The sequence below is a fragment of the Ostrea edulis genome, chromosome 9 (assembly GCF_947568905.1).
Source record: "Ostrea edulis chromosome 9, xbOstEdul1.1, whole genome shotgun sequence".
Taxonomy (NCBI): Eukaryota; Metazoa; Mollusca; class Bivalvia; order Ostreida; family Ostreidae; genus Ostrea; species Ostrea edulis.
The window spans coordinates 71,614,256-71,636,755 of NC_079172.1; the positions used below are offsets into that span (position 1 = coordinate 71,614,256).

At 36.4% G+C, this 22,500-nt stretch overlaps 1 protein-coding gene across 2 annotated transcripts in view; it reads right to left on the bottom strand.

Annotated features, from left to right (window-relative positions):
• LOC125658135 (uncharacterized) overlaps positions 1-22,500 on the bottom strand; it is a 65,878-nt gene that overhangs the window by 19,914 nt on the left and 23,464 nt on the right. For both annotated transcript variants that reach the window (XR_008798871.1, XM_048889273.2), the window contains exons 2-9: positions 16,099-16,256; positions 9,422-9,536; positions 9,102-9,265; positions 6,717-6,883; positions 6,500-6,612; positions 6,306-6,394; positions 4,714-4,789; positions 2,347-2,438 (exon numbers count right to left, since the gene is read on the bottom strand). Coding sequence is in view for 1 of the 2 variants with exons in the window: in XM_048889273.2 (XP_048745230.2) it covers positions 2,347-2,438; positions 4,714-4,789; positions 6,306-6,394; positions 6,500-6,612; positions 6,717-6,883; positions 9,102-9,265; positions 9,422-9,536; positions 16,099-16,256 (974 nt within the window). In the remaining variant the exon portion in view is untranslated. The remainder of the gene's footprint in view (positions 1-2,346; positions 2,439-4,713; positions 4,790-6,305; positions 6,395-6,499; positions 6,613-6,716; positions 6,884-9,101; positions 9,266-9,421; positions 9,537-16,098; positions 16,257-22,500) is intronic.

Consider the following 22,500-nt stretch of genomic DNA (forward strand, 5'->3'; position numbering starts at 1 on the left):
TGGATATTTTCAGGTCAAAGGTTAAGGGTCAATCCACTCTGGACAGAGGAATACATTGTCCGCTCAATATCTTGAAAATCATTTGCTTGACAGACTTCAAACTTGTTACACTGGTACATCTTCAGGAGAAGATGACCCCTATTAATTTTGAGGTCACATGGTCAAAGGTAAAACTGGACATAGGAATATACTATCCGCTCAATATCTTTGCTTGAGAGAAATCAAACTTGGTACACTGGTACATCTTCAGGAGAAGATGACCCCTATTAATTTTGAGGTCACATGGTCAAAGGTAAAACTGGACATAGGAATATACTATCCGCTCAATATCTTAAGACCTCTTTGCTTGAGAGAAATCAAACTTGGTACACTGGTAGATTTTCAGGAGAAGATTACCCCTATTGATTTTAAGATCACATGGTCAAAGGTCAAACTGGACATAGTAATATACTGTCCGCTTAATATCTTAAGAACCCTTTGCTTGACAGAAATCAAACTTGGTACAGTGATATATCTTAAAGAGTAGATGGCCCCTATTGATTTTGAGGTCACCTGGTCAAAGATTAAACTGGACGAAGTAATATATTGTCTCCTATATTTTAAGAATCATTTGCGTCACACCAAACTTGGTACACTGGTACAGCATAAAAAGTAGATGACCCCTATTGGATTTTTAGGTCATATGGTCAATACACTTTGGACATCGGAATATATTGTCTGTTCATTATTTTAAAATGGTTTGAGACTACTATCAATTAGATGATGCATGTGTAAAACCCTTTTCAATTTTGCACCATGGTGGGCATACATGTTTTACAAACATTTCTTGTTGTGTTTATTTAAAATTTACTTTGTACAGAGCAGTTTTAAGTTATTAGGCCTTCTATGAAATTGAAAATCAAAGGAATTATACATGCACAATAAAATTCTTTGTTGGATTGAATTTTTGCATGTTCCGGTAAAAATTCTGTTTGATACAAACTCTGATACGACGATATCATAAAAGATGGAATGTTATATCAAGTATTTTGCTAAATTTGCTTTTCATCAAATAAATTATAATATATTTTCACTGGGGAGGATTGCTTGATGAATCCGTCTATCAGCGTATAATATGCGTCATGTTATTCAAAAAGTACCAGTGACGTCATGTCACATTGACTGACGTGTGGATCACTAAATCGGCGTATACATATTTACTGTGTGGGATATAATTGGCGACAAAGCTGCATGCTATGGTAAGTTATAATGCAGTTTAAGACCGCCGCGGTGGTGTAGAGGTAGAGAGTTCGCCCCGCATGCGGAAGGTCGGGGTTCGAATCCCTGCCGCGACAGACCTAAGTCGTTAAAACAGGAAGTGACAGTTTCAACGCCAAAATCTCGGCAACAGGTGTGCATTTCACGGGTTTTCGGAGATTACCTTAAAAATGGATGCCCTGTGTCACAGCAGGTGTGGCACGCTAAAGAACCCTCACTGCTCAATGGCCGTAAGCGCCGAGCATAGGCCTAAATTTGAAGCCCTTCACCGGTATTGGTGATGTCACATGAGTAAGAAATTCTCAAGAGAGACGTTAAACAATAAACAATCAATCATATAAGGTCAAAATTGCAAATTATATTACATTTTCCGGAACATGGCGTACTTTGTGTGATGTCATATCTAAGGTTTCTGGTACTTTAATCTGTCGGTGCGACTTCAAAGTCGATCTTGAGCTAGGAGTAAACATTAGGCCTACACACATGTACAAATTGTAGGTAGCCTACAAATATCTTCTGTTATCAAGTTGGATTCGTTTCAAACTCCGCCTTACGTGTTCAAATTTGGTAAATAAAGTACATGCTCCGGTTATGGAAGAACCAAGATGGCTACCTTCACGGTCGACAATTCGTCCGCATGTTGCTAAGCGAATCCTTGCTCGGTGCAAGTAATTTCTACTTATCGGTGTTTGCTTACATTTTAATAATTTATGACTTATACAGTGTGGTTTTGTCTTTTTGCATTAAATGATAAGGAATAAAGCTAATTTCAAGCTATGTTATACGACATTATAATCTATCTTGATTTGCACAGTTACTTTCTTTTTGCGAGTATATTTTACAGCCTGTCAAAGAAGTTCACTTTGTGCACGAGTCCTCAGACATTCAAATAACACCACTGGAAATAGCAGTTACATGGATGAAAACTCAGACATGTGCGATACGTCGCGAAACCTTACACGGTTTCCTATCGGTGTATATGATTGATTGTATCTTGCTTAACGTCTCGCTTGAGAATTTTTAACTCAAGTAGGGCGTGTGGTACATGTACATAAGAAATCTGCATAGAAACCTGCATGATCTACTTACTTCGAAGTACAGCATAAACTGATATTCACTGCAATTATTTCTGCAAGATGTCAAGTTAGGTAATTTTTCGCTGGAACAATATGCTTTGGACTCTGAAATGAATTCAATCAAACATCGGTAAACTTTCATATTGGACGAATATCAAATTCTTAACATGTTTGCATTTGACACCCATTTGTTCTAAGAGAAACTGTCAAATTGAAATATAGAATCAAAGAATTAAGAATATATAAACCACTGAAAATGACCTACAAGAACAATATATCATTGTCAAACCATGACGATAGAATATTTGCATAGAAATAAAATCAAACAAATAAAATAAAGCACAAATGCAAACTAGCACTAAAACTAAACTACAAAAGCTGAGAATAGCGAAAAGCGAAAATGACCTACAAGAACAATATATCATTGTCAAACCATGACGATAGAATATTTGCATAGAAATAAAAACTAAACAAATAAAATAAAGCACAAATGCAAACTAGCACTAAAACTAAACTACAAAAGCTGAGACCCCCCCCCCCCCCCCCAGCACATCTTCATATTGAAAATATCAAGTGTTTTATGGAACAATAAAAAGTTCTGTTCTCAAAAGTGGAGACTGAACTAATTCACACTTACGCGGGCATTCTCTCACCAGAGGGCGCGTTACACAAGCTTCGCATACACCTCTGTTAACGCTTGGAATCACGTGACAATATAATCGCATGATATAAACAATCATTCTCGGTTTCCTTTTCCGTTAAAAGATCTGGCAACAAGTGATACATCAGGGTCTTTTTATAGCCCACTGCCACTTTGATAAGTACATATTTACCATTTAGCTGTTTGTCTCTTATTTTACAAGTTTTGTAATATTTTTACAGCCTTTCTTACCTTTGATTCCATGTTTACATTTAAATCCCCACCACGTGTATGTCCTACATTCATACGCATATTACATGTACGAAGTAGTTCCAAATTTATGATCAGAAAACGGCGATTTTAAACAATTTACAGTAAGCATCAATTTAATTGCACCAAAAACATATCATAATATGACTAAATATTTAATCCAAAACATAAATATTGGATAATAGAAACTTTTACAAGATTTCTGTAAAAAGTCGTTGACAGAGGTGTAGTGCGAGGAGCGCACGGAACTCTGGGTAGAGAATGTTACGCGGGATGAAGTCAAAAAATAAAGAACGAGCTAACTAATCAGGATGAATTAGCGGTTAATTAACTCGTTCCAATGACAGGCCACTACGAATATTTCATGACGTGACTCAATTGCGTAGTCATTGGAGCGAGTTCGCTATAATGTGCTACCGATGGCTGTCACGCCATATAAGAAAGAACAGGGGTAAGGATGTTGGAGCAGGGGCAATAATTTTGCAGAGAGAAAGGGGAAGGGGGGGGTATGAATTTATGAAAAATGTAAAACCAGTTCAAAGTTTTTGCGTGTGGTCAAATGTATGAATGGTAGAGAGAGAGAGAGAGAGAGAGAGTCTCAGAGAGAGAGAGAGAGAGAGAGAGAGTCTAGGTACATGCACATGTTGTGTACACATGTATGGGGATGACATGAAATGAAATTCATATTCGCCGGTTTAGATTTTAGTTTGAAGATGCATAGAAAATACATTTGTACCAGTATGAAACACGTTTCTAGTTTCTGTAGATTTCAAAAGAAAATCGTGTAATGTGTCAATATCTGAAATGTGAATTTTTTTGGTGAATCGTGACAGATGTAAATGGCCGGCCTCTTTAAGAAGTAAAAGTGTGATGAAATGTTTGAAGTGTAAATGATTATGTTAGTTACTGATGATCTTTTTATTTAGTTACATTTAGTGCTTCATTATTTGTTTTAGTGCATACGGTACACACTTTTGTATATTTACTTGTAGTGCTAATATACATGTACATGTACAATGTAAGCATAGGCAAATATACTGCACACGTATATTTCAAGTTTAGAGCTTTGAAATGCATGTAAATGTTAACATTATTATAAATTATTTACTAATGCAAATGGTTAAATCCAATGATAGAATGTGTTTAATTCACTACGCTTCAATAAAGTAAGCATATTGGTTACTTATGTAAGGATAAAAAAAATATGTGATTCAGTTATCCGTACACTTCATTTATCCGGACGATTTTACCGGGAACCAAAGTGTCCGGATTAACGAGGCTCCACTGTGCACTGTATATATATATATATATATATATATATATATATATATATATATATAGCTGTATATTGTATGGATCTTCTAATCATATCAAACAAGTAACTTCTGAAAATTGGAACGACAGAAACCTATCATGTATCAAGTCGAAAAATAGAAGATTTAGAAAGAAAAAAAAAAAAAACAACTTTACCCTCCCAAGGGGGACGTAGCTGCTGCAAAGAACTGTTACAAAGGTCTTGGTGGTACCTGGTGACGCAATAACGTGACTGAAAAATAATTGATATCTTGTAACTCATATACTCAATGGCAGACCATCATTACAGTTGCTCACATTGATTGTGTGCGTGTATTACATACACATGTAGATGTTGCGTACTGTTCTACGCTATCAGTTATTAATTGATGTCCGTGTAGGTAAACAATCTAATTAAAATCAGATCTTCTCTAATAGCTAAACTGGGGAAGGATCTGACAGCACCTCCACCAGGCATTTATACATGCAGATAGCTTGGGCCTTAAGACAAGTATGTTTCATTCAAATCCTTTACATATATTCTACTATCCTCTTTCCAACTTTTGCGTTGATCACGAACTTGGGATAAATATTAAATTGCCTCGATGTACATGTAACAAAGACCAGTCTGGTAGGGATTATAATACGTGTATATACTGTTCTACGCTATCAGTTATTAATTGATGTCCGTGTAGGTAAACAATCTAATTAAAATCAGATCTTCTCTAATAGCTAAACTGGGGAAGGATCTGACAGCACCTCCACCAGGCATTTATACATGCAGATAGCTTGGGCCTTAAGACAAGTATGTTTCATTCAAATCCTTTACATATATTCTACTATCCTCTTTCCAACTGTTGCGTTGATCACGAACTTGGGATAAATATTAAATTGCCTCGATGTACATGTAACAAAGACCAGTCTGGTAGGGATTATAATACGTGTATATATCATGATAAGATATGCTTATTTACATACCTATCGACAGTTCTCTCGAGCTTCTATAACCGTTACACCGAACAGTAGCAGGAAACACAAACACCCTGGGTCTCATCATTGATTGTGATCACCTCATCAATGTACATTGTATATTTCAATTGATTTAACACGATCAGTTGCACTAGTAAAGCATCCTGATCTATGAAGAATTCTTACCTAGGAGTCTGTTCTTAAAATGCCTAAAACACCCTGATTTGTTGGATACTCACAAGTATCTAAAACCGTCTAATTTTTATTGAATACTCATCTGAGGGGAGGTTCTGAAGACACGTAATACTTTCAAATATTGTTCTTTTAATGCCCACCTCAAAGTCGGTACTACAGATATGTTTGTTTGTTTGTTTCGATGTTTTCTGCCACACTGGGAAACTTTCTCACTTACCGGCGCGAGCGGGATTGGAACCCGCGCCGACAGAGGTGAGAGGCCGTGTGATTTTGAGCGCAATGCTCTAACCACTCGGCCACGGAGGCCCCTACTACAGATATGTAAATCCTTCATACTTAAATTCAACACCCCACCGAGAATCCACCCTAAAGACATGTAAAACTTTTAAATTATTTTTAAAAACCCACCTGATACTCATGCATGGTCTTTGATGACTACTACTTTGACATCTGGAAACTAAAGCCAAAATTACCACCCTATCAAATTATCTCATTGTTATTTGTTGAATACCCATCCTACTATCGGTTTCTTGAATACCCATCCGACTATCGGTTTGTTGAATACCCATCCGATTATCGGTTTTGAACAAACGTAAAACACGTACCTCAGATCTCGAGACATAACCAACTGCATCACACTGTGTTTTACAGTCACACTCAGTCAAACACCATCGAGTGGGATTATAGATTAAAACTGAAAACAAAGCATAGAGTAAGGTAATATCATTACCAGCTGTTTTCTCCTAGGATATTCACCATCTGTGCAGCGTCTTAAATGGAACACGGATACCAAACCTACCTGTATGAGGCTCCGTGTTATGAGTAAACACAGTGACTCTTGAGCTGTCCCTCTGTATGTCTCCATGTGAAAACCAGACTGCACTTCCGCTGTGTATTACCACGTTATCCTCACTAGAATTCCCGTTAATGAAATAAGAGCCGGAAAATAGAACACATTACTCCATGGTACATCGTTAATGAATTTAAGGCATTGCAAACATCAATGAAAATCTTACCTAAGTGATATATTTAGTCCCCCGTGTTCATTCGGATTCAGGAATTCATTTTTCAGTACATTGTCAACAGTCATCCAATTTGTAAGATTTGCTGATTCTGAGTCATTGGTAAAGAAATCCATAGACCACAGCCATTGTCCATACTTGTTCATTGTTACTAGTTTTACCTTGGGTCGAAGAGTAATGACTTAAACATGAGCGGTAACAAGCACAACATTATTGTGGTATTTAAACTTTCATAACGTTCCTTCCTTTCATTTCTTGTTTAACATGATGTAAGAAAATAATGAACATCCATTTAGGCCATCATTAAAAATATTTTTGTTTGATGTATTCCGACCCACATTTTTCAAGGTGGGTCGGTAGGTATGTGTTTTTGTTTGTTTGTTTTTTAATGTCATGAAATTTTTTAATATTTAGTTTTAAAGTAAGGAGAATTTTCTTTTTTTCAAGGGAACCAAACAAAAAAAAAATGAAATTTAAAATTGCTGAAAAAAAAATGATCGGGTAAGAGCAAATTTGACGGGTCGGTCGGAGTACATCAAACAAATCAATTTTTATTTTTGGCCTTAGCAAAATGTGTTTTCGTATGGGAATGATGCAAAGCATAAAATTGAAGGATTGAAATTCGAAAACACAATCATGTGAAAATATTTTACACGAACGCCTATGATCTTCATCGGTCACCGCAGCTGACTGGTTTAGCTTTCGCTTCATAACCGGGAGGTCGTGAGTTCGAGACCCCGCTCGTGCCATGGCCGCATGAAACCTAAGTTATCGAAATAGGTAGTGATTATTCCTTCGTCAAACGCTCGACATTTACAAGTGAAAAGCATGTGTCTTTCGGATATGACCTTAAAAACGGGGTCGCGGCAGGCGTTGGCATGATTAAGAACCCTCACTGCTAGGGCCCTGGGGGTCATTTCACTGACCGATCGTACGGCCGTGAGCGCTAAGCATAAATCTAAATTAAGGTACTTCACATACATTTGGTGACGTATCAATATGATTGAAGAATTCTCCACTACACGTAAAGGAAACATTCTGTGGTCTTGCATTACTTGCCCTTATCTCACCCTTGTTATGCTTGATCGTAGTATACAATCTTATTCCCTAATCACCATGGCATCTGTTCAAAATTACCTTTTATCCCAATCTACAAATAGAACGAAGGGATCTACCAAACTACAAATAGAATGAAGGGGTCTCCCAAACTATAAATAGAACGAAGGGATCTACCAAACTATAAATAGAACGAAGGGATCTACCAAACTATGAATAGAACGAAGGGGTCTCCCAAACCACAAATAGAACGATTAAAGTATACAGAATCTGTAAAGACGACATCTGGTTAACAGGTTCAGGGTTTATTCACTTATCGTCAATAACCTTCCTAACACAACGAAAGGATCTATATGACCATTTCTGGAAAACTAGAAGACGAACCTTAATTTGGTTAAACTTGCGTATACAGCTACATGTGTAGGTACGTGTTTTTCATATTAATGACAAGGTGATAGAATCGTGATGATTAGTTTTAACTACAAAGTTGAATATTTGTTAAAATGTTAGAACGATGTTCATCTCCTTATGAGAGTTTCGACAGGGTTGTAGGAAGTACCTTAATGTACAGCTAAAACTCCTTTTCCAGATTTTTCAATCCTCTAGCAGTTCGTGCAAGATGTTGTCACGTGTATTTTTCAAACTATTTACTCAATTTCATTCTTTTAATTTGCACATCACCCATACACAAAAACGTTTGAGGTTCTTAAGTCCTATTTTGTCTAGTATATCAAAATATTCTAAATAACTGAGACCAATCGAATGCTTGTTTACCTTGAAACATACTTCACGTTTAACGCATCACCTGCGTGTTTAACGTCCCGTGGTAGTAGTAGTAGTTTGTTCGCTTTACGTCGCGCTGAGAATTTTTCATTCATATCCGGGCATCACCAGTTATAGATGAAGTACCACAAATTTAGACATATGCTTAACACTCGTGACCGTAGTAGTGAGGATGTTCTAAAGTGCCAACACGATCAGCGATACGGGAGCTCTGTTTTTCTAAGGTCATATTCGAAAACCCCGTGATTCTTACTTCTAAATGTTATGATTCTTACTTCTAAATGTTATTATTTCTTTCTTCTAAATGCCGAGCGTTAATCACTTCCTTGACGCGGTCATGGGACGAGCAGAGCTCGAACTCACGAAGCGAACGCTCTCCCACTGAGCTACTGCGACCGGTCTACACCACCTTGAAAAATCTAGAAAATATGGATATAAGAGACAATTGAAATTGCGTTAGAGCAATATTTATCAAATCAGTCAGTCATAAAATAACACACAACCATACATTATCTTATTAGAATTTTAAAAAAAAATTACGAATTCTGGCTTATGATAGAGTTTGCGCTCATTCCACCAATCAATAGCTGGGTTTCTCATGACGTCACCAACAAACATTTTGTGAAAATTCCCGGTTGTGCTCCAGGCCGTCATGATGTTGGACTGGTTTCCAGGAAGTGAAAGCAGCGGTTTCACATCATAGTCTACGATGAGAAAATGGAAACTCCATTAATATAGAAGAAGAGTAAAAGATCCAAGAATGCTTATATTTGTTATAGTAAAGAAATTTATATGAATTTGTCAGAGGAATGTTTATCTTTTAAGCTACTCTATAACTATTCATATTTATCAAGTAATACCCGTGTTGTAAATTTTCATGTAGGCTGTACGTATGTCGTTATCATCATCACATATGTTCTCATTCACTGCAAATGTCTGGTTGTAGTCGTTTCCACAGAGACAATCAAATTTGTACTGAAAATAAAACATTTTTGTATATCTTAACATTGATCCATGTTTCATTGAAGTTTTATTTTAAAAGGGATTATGTTCTAATTCGTTTCACTCAAACGATCAAGAATAATTTATGATATAAAAATAAACACTCGTGTGTAGATATGAAGCTCTCTCTCTCTCTCTCTCTCTCTCTCTCTCATTATATTGGTCTTTCCTGCGTTGACGGGTATACGTCTGGTTGCTCTGAGTGAGAATCTTTGAATGCGGGAATATCGTATGCACACAGGAGCGTGCGTATTTATTTACATATCTGTCTGACAGATACGTATTTATCATGGGTACCCTAGCATTGTTTGTACACGTGGGAAGTTGCGTTTTGGAACGAGTGAATGATTGCATAGTGATTGGTTATTTAAATAGCAGCTAGTACGCATGAGTGAATTAGTTATTTAAGGATCAGTATTTGCGTGAATGTGCCATTCGAAGGCTCAGATTCGCAGGATATTTCACGTTTTCCCCATGCTATTATGTCTGACCACGAAGACGTGGAACTCAACATTCTTTACGACACTTCGTCTCACCAAACCCCTTCTCAGACTACTGCTCCTAAGCCATTGGAAAATCAGTTTCGCTGTAAACCTAGCAATTCGGTAAATGATTTAGCGGATGCGATGAGTTTGTTTAAAACTGTTATTGACTCGCAATTTGCCTCTCTCTCCGAGAAACTTCTTTCAGAGCAAAAAAAAGTGTAAAATTGTTGTCAAAGAAAGTAAAGGACAGTAAAGCTTCCCGTATTCAAGGTGAAGGTAACAGGATGCAGTTTTCTTTTTAAGAAGAGATTATTAATGACCTTGATAATTTATCTACCGTTCTTAGCGATAGCTCAGCGACCACCATTATTGATGAAATAAAGAAAAAGATATAAAAGAGAAACAAACTAATTAGAATAGCTGATGGTAGCCCAGCTGGTTGGAGAACAGTTCGCGAGTATGAACTCAACGACTGCGCTGAAGATTCGGATGATGACAGGAAAATTAGGAGTGCAGAATCACGGGCCATGCGACATTAATTCAAAGGCAAGGGGCGTGGCAAGCCTTACAGTAGACCCGTGTCTGCAGCGGCAGGTTCTCAGGCGCAGCTTCCTACTGTTGGTTTTGGAGGGACTTCTGCATTTAATCAGCCCTTTCGGCCATTCGGGGGTTCAAGGAGAACCCCCCAACCGTCCGATGTATGTCACAGGTGCTTCCAAACAGGTCATTGGAAGAGTCGTTGCCCCCTCAACTATTCACAATCCTCCTCTGGGTATGCAGGCACAAGTGCAACAGGGGGAAAATAATGATAAGTATAATTCGTGTTCAAGCTGGTCCGTTATTTCCGATATCACTGATAGCATGAAAATACTCTGCTAAATTTTGAAAATAAATGTAATCAGATTACAGGCAGGATAAAGAAAAGTTTATTTCATAATAGTTTGTTTTGGAAAGATATTGAAACTTACGACTCTGTTTTTTCGATTATTGAAAATGGTTATTCTCTTGAATTTGAATCTTACCCGCCGTCAATGCAATTTGGGAATAATAAATCAGCTTTGTTGAATGCAGATTTTGTTTCAGCAACTGTCCAAGAGCTGATAGACTCGGGTAGAATAGTTCAGGTAGAAGAAAAAAACCTTATATGATTAATCCTTTGAGCGTAGCAGAAAACCACGAAAAGAAAAGACTTATTTTAGATCTTAGTTTCTTGAACAATTTCATAAGGAAAGAAAAAGTAAAATTCGAAGATTGGGAAATCGCTATTCAGTATTTTGAAAGGAATTGCTATATGACCAAATTCGATTTACAGTCGGGATACCATCATGCAGGTTGCATCACTCTATTTATGTGGAGGTTCACGTCGAATCATGGCCGAAAGAAAATAATTCCTGGAACTTTGCATGTTTTATGGGACTTTTCTTATGAGGTAGGCTCTCCAATTTTTTATGAGATGTAAATTCAAGTATTGTGTTTGAAATTTTGTGAGTAAAAACCATGAAAGAAGGATTTAAATATTTTTTTGAATTTTTGTTGTAGAGGTGGGTGATTTGGCTTTTGACCAGCTGATTTTGCACGTGCTTGACTTCAATGTAAACAAACTCTCACGCCTTGCTGGATGGGTATGTATTTTTTGGTATGAAAATGCTCATTAAGAACTGTACTACATGATGTGAAAGTACAACTTCTGAAAAGTTTACTTTAAGGCAGCAGGGTCAGGTCAAAGGTGAGTAATTTTGGTAAGAACATATAGGCAAAATTAATAGAGTGGTGCAACCTGCATATAGATATTGAACCTAGTTTTCAACACTTTTGGGGGTTTTCGTGGAACGGAAATTATTTTTGTTTCGCTGTTTTACCTTTTGGCCTTTCATCAGCTCCTTATGTGTTCACTAAATGTTTAAGACCATTGGTAAAGTACTGGAGAAAAATAACCTTAAAGTGGTTTTATATTTAGATGATGGTCCTGTCTAGGCGAGGTCTGAAAGTAAATGTATTTACGCCACCAATTTTATAAGGCAGTCTTTAACTTCTGCAGGTTTTTTCATAAATGAGAAAAAATCTATTTCATATCCTATACAGGAAATTGAATGGTTGGAATTGTTATATGGAGATCTTTTGATTTCAGTTTGAGTATACCACAGCGGAGAATTGTAGACCTAGAGGTTTGTTTAGAAAGGGTTATTATTGCTTTACCAAGTGTGTCTGCGAGAATCGTAGCGCAATTCACAGGAAAAATTATATCAATGCTACCTGTCATGGGAAATGTGGTTAGACTTATGAGACGTACCTGCCACGTTGCTATCGAGAGTCGGGTCTCTTGGGATAGAAAATTAGGTCACATTGTTTTAGATTCAATTTTACCTGAAATATATTTCTGGAGGAAATATTTAAGATCATACAATTGTAAAAGCCTCCAAAGCTTCTCAAGGAAGCATGTTGTGTATTCAGATGCTAGCGATGTTACGGGAGCGGCATACACTGTCGAAATAGATGAGAAAATTTGTCATTGTACATGGGATGAAGTTGAAAAAACAAGAAGTTCCACTTGGAGGGAATTGAAAGCTATTCAATTAGGTCTATCTTTTTGCAAGAACTTGCGGGGGAGAACATTAAAATGGTTCACCGACAATCAGAACTGTGTTAAAATCATTGAAAGCGGAAGTATGAAAAGAGATTTACATGAAATATCATTGAGCATTTTTCAAATTTGTTAATCAAATGGTATTAGTATTGACGCACAGTGGATTCCCCGAAGTGAAAATTTAAGAGCAGATTATTTGAGCAGAATTATAGATTACGAAGATTGGGAGATAACAGACGAATTTTACCAGTTTATTAGCAGTTTTTAGGGTCCATTTGATGTTGACCGTTTCGCTAGCTTTAAGAATACAAAGTTAGACCGTTTCAATTCCTTATTTTGGAATCCCGGTACAGAAGGTGTAGATTGCTTCAGTTTTTTATTGGAGGGAGATAATAACTGGCTTGTCCCTCCCATTTCAATGATTGGCAAATGCATTTTACATTTGATAGAAACTAGCGCTCGGAGTACAATCATTGTTCCTAAATTGCCTTCATCATATTTTTGGTCATTTATTTTTGATGAAAGTAATGAATGCATGCCTATTGTTAAAGAGATTTTAGAATTTCATGAGCATTACAGAATTTACGAACAAGGAGATAACAGTAATTCTATAACAGTAATTCTGTAGGTTCTCCTATATTCTCATCAAATGTTCTGGCTATTAGATTGGATGCAACGAGCAATAAATAAGCTGGTCCTGGTGTACAGGAGCACATTGCAGATGCGTGATTCTGTTTTTAAACAGGTCCTGGTGTCAATATGCAGTGCAGATGATTGGTTAAACTTATGTAATATTTGGAACTATCCATCGGAGTCTATAGGATTGGAGACGCATTGATGTAAAATAATCATAAGGTCCTGGTATGCGAGATGCATATTGCAGACGATTTACGGATATTTTTATTGCGAATTATGTGTATATATAAATGTGTTGTGAATTCGTATATTGATTTTATACAAATCCATATATATGTATTTGATTATGAATTAATAAGTTTTGTTCTGCCAATACACGTTTTTCAGATATATTCTGCAAGGGCAGGTGGGCGAATATTCAAATCTACTCGGACCCTGAACTTAGCGAACTTGCTGCACTTCTCCCTGGATACTGCTTGAAGGCCAAGGCTGAAAACACCCGAAAGAAATATAAGTATGTATTTAACAAGTTCTGTAGATGGTTTACATCACATAATTCAAGTTTATCATCTCTTCCTTCGGAAGAAATGACAGTGGCAATGTATTTAATGTTTATTTGTAAACAATTTGTTTCTGCAGCTAAAGTGGAGGAAGCTGTTAGTGCCATTTCCTGGGCACATAAAGCAGGTTACTCAGATCCATGGCATTCCTCTCTAGTTATTCAGGTTAGGTTAGGGAAGGAATTTTGAGAGAATGTAGGAAACCAGTCATAAAGAAAGAACCCATTTTGCCGCACCATTCATTGCTACTTGCAGAAAAATATGGAAATAACAAAAGTCGTCTTCCAGATTTACGCATTGTTACCATTTGTCTTTTGGGATATTCAGGATTTCTCAGATTTTCCGAAATTTTAAACATTAAACGTTCGGACATTTCTTTTTATGATCAACACGTTTCCATATTTATCTCTAGAAGTAAAACGGATAAGTATAATGAAGGTTCTAGTGTTTGTATCGCTAAAACAGGCTCTAAGACATGCCCGGTAAATATGTTGTGTAGATACTTAGACATGGCTGGAATAGAGTGTTCTTCAAATGAATTCATTTTCAGACAGATTACTTACCTGAAAAAATCTAATTGCTATAGGCTTAGAAATGCTCAGAAGCCTTTATCATATTCACGAGCACGAGAGATTATCCTTTCCGCGCTTGAAGAAATTGGGTTAGAAAAGAAAAAGTTTGGTTTACATAGTTTAAGATTGGGGGGTGCAACAGCAGCAGCTGCCGCAGGGATACATGACTGAATTTTCAAAAAAACATGGTAGATGGAATTCTGAGAAAGCAAAAGATGGCTATGTCAAAGAAACGCTGTTTGAAAAATTAACTGTTTCTAAGCATCTGGATATTAAATTTTCCTAACTTCATTATCCTTTATTTTTTGAAATCTGAGCGCTTCGCCTCCTATCCTATATAATGCGTTGCTTTATATGGTAAATGATTTATGTTCGTTTGAGTGAAACGAAGTTAGAACATAAATGTATTTATCATGGGTACCCTAACATTGTTTGTACACGTGGGAAGTTGTGTTTTGGAACGAGTGAATGATTGCATAGTGATTGGGTATTTAAATAGCAGCTAGTACGCATGAGTGAATTAGTATCAGTATTTGTGTGAATGTGCCATTCGAAGGCTCAGATTCGCAGGATATTTCACGTTTTATAAATTCCCACCCACCCTTCCCAAATAAAGGTTTCTTTATTGGAATTATGATTATGACATCGATTGATTATATCATAAATATGAATATATATATATATATATATATATATATATATATATATATATATATATATGTATGTATATATATATATATATATATATATATATATATATATATATATATATATATATAATTCAATAAAAAAAAGCAGGAAAATATACAGTTCCAAAATATATTTAAATCACTAGCGCTTTCTGGATTTTAACATCCATCCTCAGATCGTCACAATAGACGTCTCTAAGATAAACAACTTTGTATTCATTATTTAAAATTTATATTCACCTGAGGATGGATGTTAAATGCTAGTGATTTAAATATATTTTGGAACTGTATATTTTCCTGCTTTTTTATTGAATTATTTTGACTGTGTGATATCAACTCTTTCTATTTGGATTATATATATATATATATATATATAAAGCACTAAATAATCACAACTAGGTACTGAAAATTTTCGCCCCAGCCCGGGGTCGAACCAGCGACGTACGGCACCCACCGCCTAGCAAGATTGTCAAACCAGTGCGTAAGTCCACTCGGCCACAACGACTTCCCTAATAAAGGAAGCTTTGTTATGCTCCTAAAGCGCTACTTATACACACTGATGCAATCCCACACAGTTGCTGTGTCATTCAGTGTTAGGGGTAAACGTAAGGTTGGGTGTTATAATTGTTTGTTTGTGCTTTATATATATATATATATATATATATATATATATATATATATATATAGTTTGTGTTTCTTTCGGAGAATTGGTCATGCTGTACAGGGTGGTGGCATATTGATGAATTGCATGTAGCAATGGAGTATTGAGAATGTGTTTGATACATTGGTTATGTGACGGTTTCAATGTGTTAATAAATCTGAGCGCTTCGCCTCCTATCCTATATAATGTATTGTTTTATATGGTAAATGATTTATGTTCGTTTGAGTGAAACGAAGTTAGAACATAAATGAATAGATTTCATCTGACATTACTCGAGTAACCACGTGATCGATGAAAACACGTGTTAATATATAACTATAATAATACATTGATCCTACATGCACTCACCATTAGCCCAGCGTACATGTATTTCTCCTCTTTTTGTAAACAGTGCTGTGTGCATTCATTAGTGGCAGAACGTTGATTGTTTGATAAAGGAAATTCCGAATTCGTAAAATTGGAATACCTGTCCATGTGACCTGTGTAGATGTAACATCCTACAAACCCTGTAAAAAACAAAAAAAACATAACGATAGCAACAGTTATAAGCTTTAAGGCAACAACCATTGGGGTGGGATTATATTAAATGCTGATTCGTAAATACTCGAAGCTCAAACGCTTAAAATGTGAAATGTATATCGCAATCTTAGTTTGATAGTATTTTGGATCTCGTTACGAAAAATGAAAATGTAATTTTTTTATGCATAAAACGTAATTTCACTTGTTTTCATAATGAGTCTGTTTAGTGTGATATCTTGATTACTTTGTGACTAGTTGTTAACGTTTACATCAGCAAACTGAACACGTGACTCGGTTCTCTAATAATTCCTCAAATGGTACTGAGCATTATGCATTCCAAATAATCTAAATCTGAATATAAATTCTAAATCCTTAAAATCAAGATTAACTTCAAAACTAGATAATTATGTCTTTTGATGATGCGTATATGGACCTTCTTATAAGATGAAAAATTACTTCAGATCAAGGCCCAGCATGTTCTACACGAACGTTATGTACATGTATTTCTTTTAAAAATATGATATCAAAAAATATTGATAAATGTATGAGTATGTTCCTGTCCTCTTTTCTAAACGAATATTTCATCTTTCGATGCTGTGGATGAAACAAGAGGCTCATGGGTCATATCACCCACCAGTCACCTTAGCCCATACCAAGATCTTTATACTCGTTTTTGATTCTCATTTTATGACCCCTTACTAGCCCCATAGAGGTTATGATTAAATCGAACTTGACTCCACACAAAATGGGGTTGCATTTAAAATATGATTAGCATAGCCTTCCTGTTCTGCAAAAAAATTTAAAGATCTTTTCCTTATATTCATATATTATATCATGTAAAATTTGATCCCCGATTCTTAGCCCACCCTCAAAAATCCATCCTCTTTCACACACACACACCAATCTTCCTATGTCATGGGTTTCTGATTCGCTCATCTCCACATAAAGTGGAGCGGATCGGATAAGAAATTCTTGACTTGGAAAGATGCTTAACCCTAGGTCGTTAAAGAAAATTTTAATTAACACAACTTGAAACCTTTAATCGGTGTTATGATTTGGTGCGCCTTGCTACTCTTGAATTTTTTCTTCAGATTTCCCATACATTCTCATATAAACCTTTACTCCATATTTAAGCGAAACTCTTCATGATGTGCATTACTTGAAATCCTTACATATTGATATGACTAAAATCATGATCAATGGTCCTTGAAAGGAAACTGTTCAAAGATTATTATATCTACCCATATTATATATTTGATTCCCTATTGAGACACCATAATTGGTTTTATTGGAAAAAAATTACCTCGTATAAAAAATTATTCAAATGCTGACCCCCTTTCCCCCAGAGGTCATTAATTACTTGAATCTTCATTAACTTGGGATGCTTGTATATTTATATTACACAAATACAATTATTGACTTCTGTTCGGGTATACTCGTGTTTATACAGACCTGGTCAGGTTTTGGGTGACCGAGAACTTAGGCCTAGGTGAACCACTACAAGGTCCGTGTAGTCACGAGTAGACCTCAACCAAAGCCAATAACTGATAAGAAATTTTACAAGTTTTAAATTTTTCTTATTCCTTCAACAAATAAAACACGTGCTTTATAACACATTAGAACATTATATTTCAACAGTCAAAACCTAGAAACTGTATCATTTTCATTTTTTTTTTACATTGAAGTCGATGAACATTTGACCCAAATATGCTTTGGTAAATTTTTTAACGCACAATCTGTTAGGTGATAAAACGTCAAGAAATATATGATTGGTTAAGAGAGAAATCCTGAATAACACTCCAAAGTTAATATGAATGTGAACTCACTTTGAGATACGCACCAGAAACGATTATCTGAACTAATCTTAGACCAACAAAATTAGATAGAACTAACAACCATGTGGGAACAACCATAAACTGCACACCTAAACAAAGCAAGGAAGACCAAAGGAAACATGGAGAAGAACTGTGGACAGAGAACGGAAACATGAAGAACTGTGGACAGAGAACGGAAACGTGGAGAAGAAATGTGGATAGAGGAAGGAAACGTGAAGAACTGTGGACAAAGGAAGGAAACGTGGAGAAAAACTGTGGATAGAGAAAGGAAACAAGAAGAACTGTAGACAGAGAAAGGAAACATGGAGAAGAACTGTGGACAGAGAAAGGAAACGTGGAGAAGAACTGTGGACAGAGAAAGAAACGTGGAAAAGAACTGTGGATAGAGAAATGAAACACGGAAAAGAACTGTGGACAGAGAAAGGAAACACGGAAAAGAACTGTGGATAGAGGAAGGAAACGTGGAGAAGAACTGTGGATAGAGAAATGAAACATGGAGAAGAACTGTGGATAGAGAAATGAAACATGGAAAAGAACTGTGGACAGAGAAAGGAAACATGGAGAAGAACTGTGGACAGAGAAAGGAAACGTGGAGAAGAACTGTGGACAGAGAAAGAAACGTGGAAAAGAACTGTGGATAGAGAAATGAAACACGGAAAAGAACTGTGGACAGAGAAAGGAAACACGGAAAAGAACTGTGGATAGAGGAAGGAAACGTGGAGAAGAGCTGTGGATAGAGAAATGAAACATGGAGAAGAACTGTGGATAGAGAAATGAAACATGGAAAAGAACTGTGGACAGAGAAAGGAAACATGGAGAAGAACTGTGGACAGAGAAAGGAAACTCGGAAAAGAACTGTGGACAGAGAAATGAAACATGGAGAAGAACTGTGGACAGAGAAAGGAAACACGAAAAAAAAAACTGGGATAGAGGAAGGAAACGTGGAGAGGAACTGTGGATAAAGAAAGGAAACACGAAGAAGAACTGTGGATAGAAAAATGAAACATGGAGAAGAACTGTGGACAGAGAAAGAAAACACGGAAAAGAACTGTGGACAGAGAAAGGAAACACGGAAAATAACTGTTGACAGAGAAAGGAAACACGGAGAAGAACTGTGGACAGAGAAAGGAAACATGGAGAAGAACTATGGTCAGAGAAAGGAAACAATTGGGATTCTGGTCACGGGACGAAGCCGCCAGGAAAACCAAAGACAGAAGAGAGTGGAAAAGAACTATCCATAGCCCAATTCTCCACATGGCACCAATGGTGATCAAAATTCCTTCTATGAATAAAACGCAGCATACAATTGTTCAAACAATTAATGATAAGAAAACAAATGATGAAGAATTAAAGAAGTTGTTTACCATGTTTAAAAATGTGTGTCAAATTTATGCCCCCACAGAGATGAATTATGATACATATAGTCAGAATGGCTGATTTCTGTCAAAATCCAAATGAAAAAATAATATAAGTAATATTCCGTGTCCTTTTAACATTTAAAATTGTATACTCTGAATATGAGTTAATATGTCTGTTAGATTTTGTGTCCGAGTCTTGCCAGAATTTTAATTTTTTCATGTTACTTTCTTCTAAAACTATTTTTGGCTAAATAAGTAAAAATTTCTAGATATTGTTTTACATAATTATTTTCTGCTTTCCATCCATAACTGTTTTCTCAGGTATGCTAATCCCCTTCTTAACGAATTTAATTTCAGCTATATGGCTGTATGATTTACCATACATGTACAAATGCTGAGATGCGGCGCATAGACATTTCCTGTTGACTTATCATAACATTTATATACAGTATACAGGCTTATTTTCGCCCCGTGTTATTTTCGCCGTTCTACACTTGATAACGGTTTCGCTCCGTTTTAAATTCGCCCACACACAGTTGTGTTAAAAAAGAGATTGAAGAAAAGAAAATTTTCGACCAGTCGTAAATTCCTTCACTGACGAAATGGGCGAAAATAAAACGGAGGCGAATGTTTTCCAGTTTACAGCAGACAGATGAATCGTATCAGTGAAGGAGGAATAAGAAAAATCTGATATGGATGGAAAATGGAGGCTATATGTGTAGAATGATATTTGGATATTGAGGTTTTTCCAATTTGCCATGTTTAGTTTATAAAATGTACCGTTTTAGTAGAAAGTAACATGAAAAAATGAAAACCAAATCGTCCATAGTTCCCAAAATATATTTAATCAAAGTGGAGTGAATGTCGCAAATGACGAAGAAATAAAGAGTCCACAACCTATTAAGGGGAAATCAGCTTAATGAAGATTCCTTACGATGGCGAATTATTAGTCAAATCGCGCGAACATGAATTCACGTGACATGTGTCATGTCTTCATGCATGTAATTTAGCGACAGAAAATTAAAAGCGTGAAATCTTATTTCGCGAGTGATGCCTTTCTCGAAATTAAGCGATAATAAATTCAATTGTTTGAATATTGTTTAACGTCCCTCTGGAGAATATTTCCTTCATATGGAGACGTCGCCATTGCCGGTGAAGGGCTGCAAAATTTAGGCCTATGCGCGGCGCAAGCCCAGTATTCCGACTGTTCGATAGTCCGACGGGCCGGTAGTCCGACGGTTCAATATTCCGACGGTCCGATAGTCCGACATGTTGACCATCACCAAAAATTTTAATTAATAGAGTTAAAATTTATTCATGTCAGGCATTATTTTATGGAAATTACCAGAAACCGCCAAAATCGACACGGCCTGATTATAAATCAGACAATCAATTTCTGACCAAAATCATTCAAGTGTGAACCTACGGCGGCGTAGAAAGGCCATATATAAATATATTATTCGTTCGGACGAATTAGCTATTTGTTCGGACGAAATAGAAAATCGTTCGGACAAATTAGCAATTTGTTCGGCCGAATTATCTATTTGTTCGGACAAATTAGCTATTTGTTCGGACATATTAGTAATTCGTTCGGACGAATTACCGATTTGTTCTGACGAAATAGACATTCGTTCGGACAAATTAGCAATTTGTTCGGACGAATTAGCTATTTGTTCGGACATATTAGTAATTCGTTCGGACGAATTACGGATTTGTTCGGATGAAATAGACATTCGTTCGGACAAATTAGCAAGCCGGACCAAAAAGAGTTTTAACATGTAAAAAAAAAATAAGAAGAAAGGGAAAAATTTCAAAAAGTGGGGAGGGGATCAGGCCCTCCCCCCCCCCCCCCCCCCCCCTCTGTTGCTACGTCCCTGACGTGTATCCGCTGTCAGCCCTCCCTACAAGCCTATAGATATCTGTGTATATATGTATACCTACATGTATCTACATAGCTCTCAGACACGATGAAAATGTTCCTTAAGTTCAGCATACATACATACAGGCAGACACACAGCGAGTAGGAATGAATGAACCCACGGGTGATGGAGAAAGGAACGAAGCGTAATTAACCGTGGGTTTCCGACGATGCCGAAATATATACATGTAGATGTAGGTGGGTACCTGTAAAGTGCAAAACGAAATCTACCGAAACGAAACCCACCGAAACGAAACGAAACAGGTTGTATAACCGAACTCTTTTATTAGAAATGGTATCTTAAGCCCCTGTGAAAATTACCACATATAAATAAAATTTGCCTCCTCTTTGATGTAGGCTTTCAGCTTGACTGATACAGTTTTAAAAGCTGGAAAGGGGGGAGGTGGTGAGTAAGCAAAATGTACATATCCGAAGTTGATTAAATACCATGTGCAATTAATTTCAGATCCATAAATTTCAGAACGGAGAGTTACAGTCTCAGAGGTCAGGCGAAACACACTAAACAAGGGGTGGGGTCACTGGCGTTGGATCCGCCTTTGGGCATAGATACATTATTTGAAGAAACTGGTGTCTGAGAAATTTGAAAGCAGGAAGACCTCTTAACCTTTTATTTTATCTCTAACTGCTGAGGTGCGAGTACTTTCAATAATGGAAAAAGTTACATAGTATACCATATTATATGAATGTAATTAGGTAAGATATATATACATGTGCTATTAAAAATTATTATTGATATGTAGTGAGTCTAAATATAACTCTATACATTTGTGGTGTTGCTAAGACGGGGAATTGAAAACAGAATTCTTTATGCAATAATATCAGGTGGAGGTCAGCATTTTGTAAACTCAAAAGGCTTATGAACAAGGGAAGGAGAAATTACAAAGAGAACGGGAAGACATACTCAGAATCCACCGTTTGATATACTACATACAAATACACAATATCCACATGTATACATAGATTTGTCTTTAGAGCAAAAAATACTGAAACGTGTATTTATGCCGAATTGTAACCCTCTGTTCTATAAAATTTATGGATCCGAAACTAATTGCACATGGTATTCAATCAACTTCGGATATGAACTTTGTGCTTACTCACC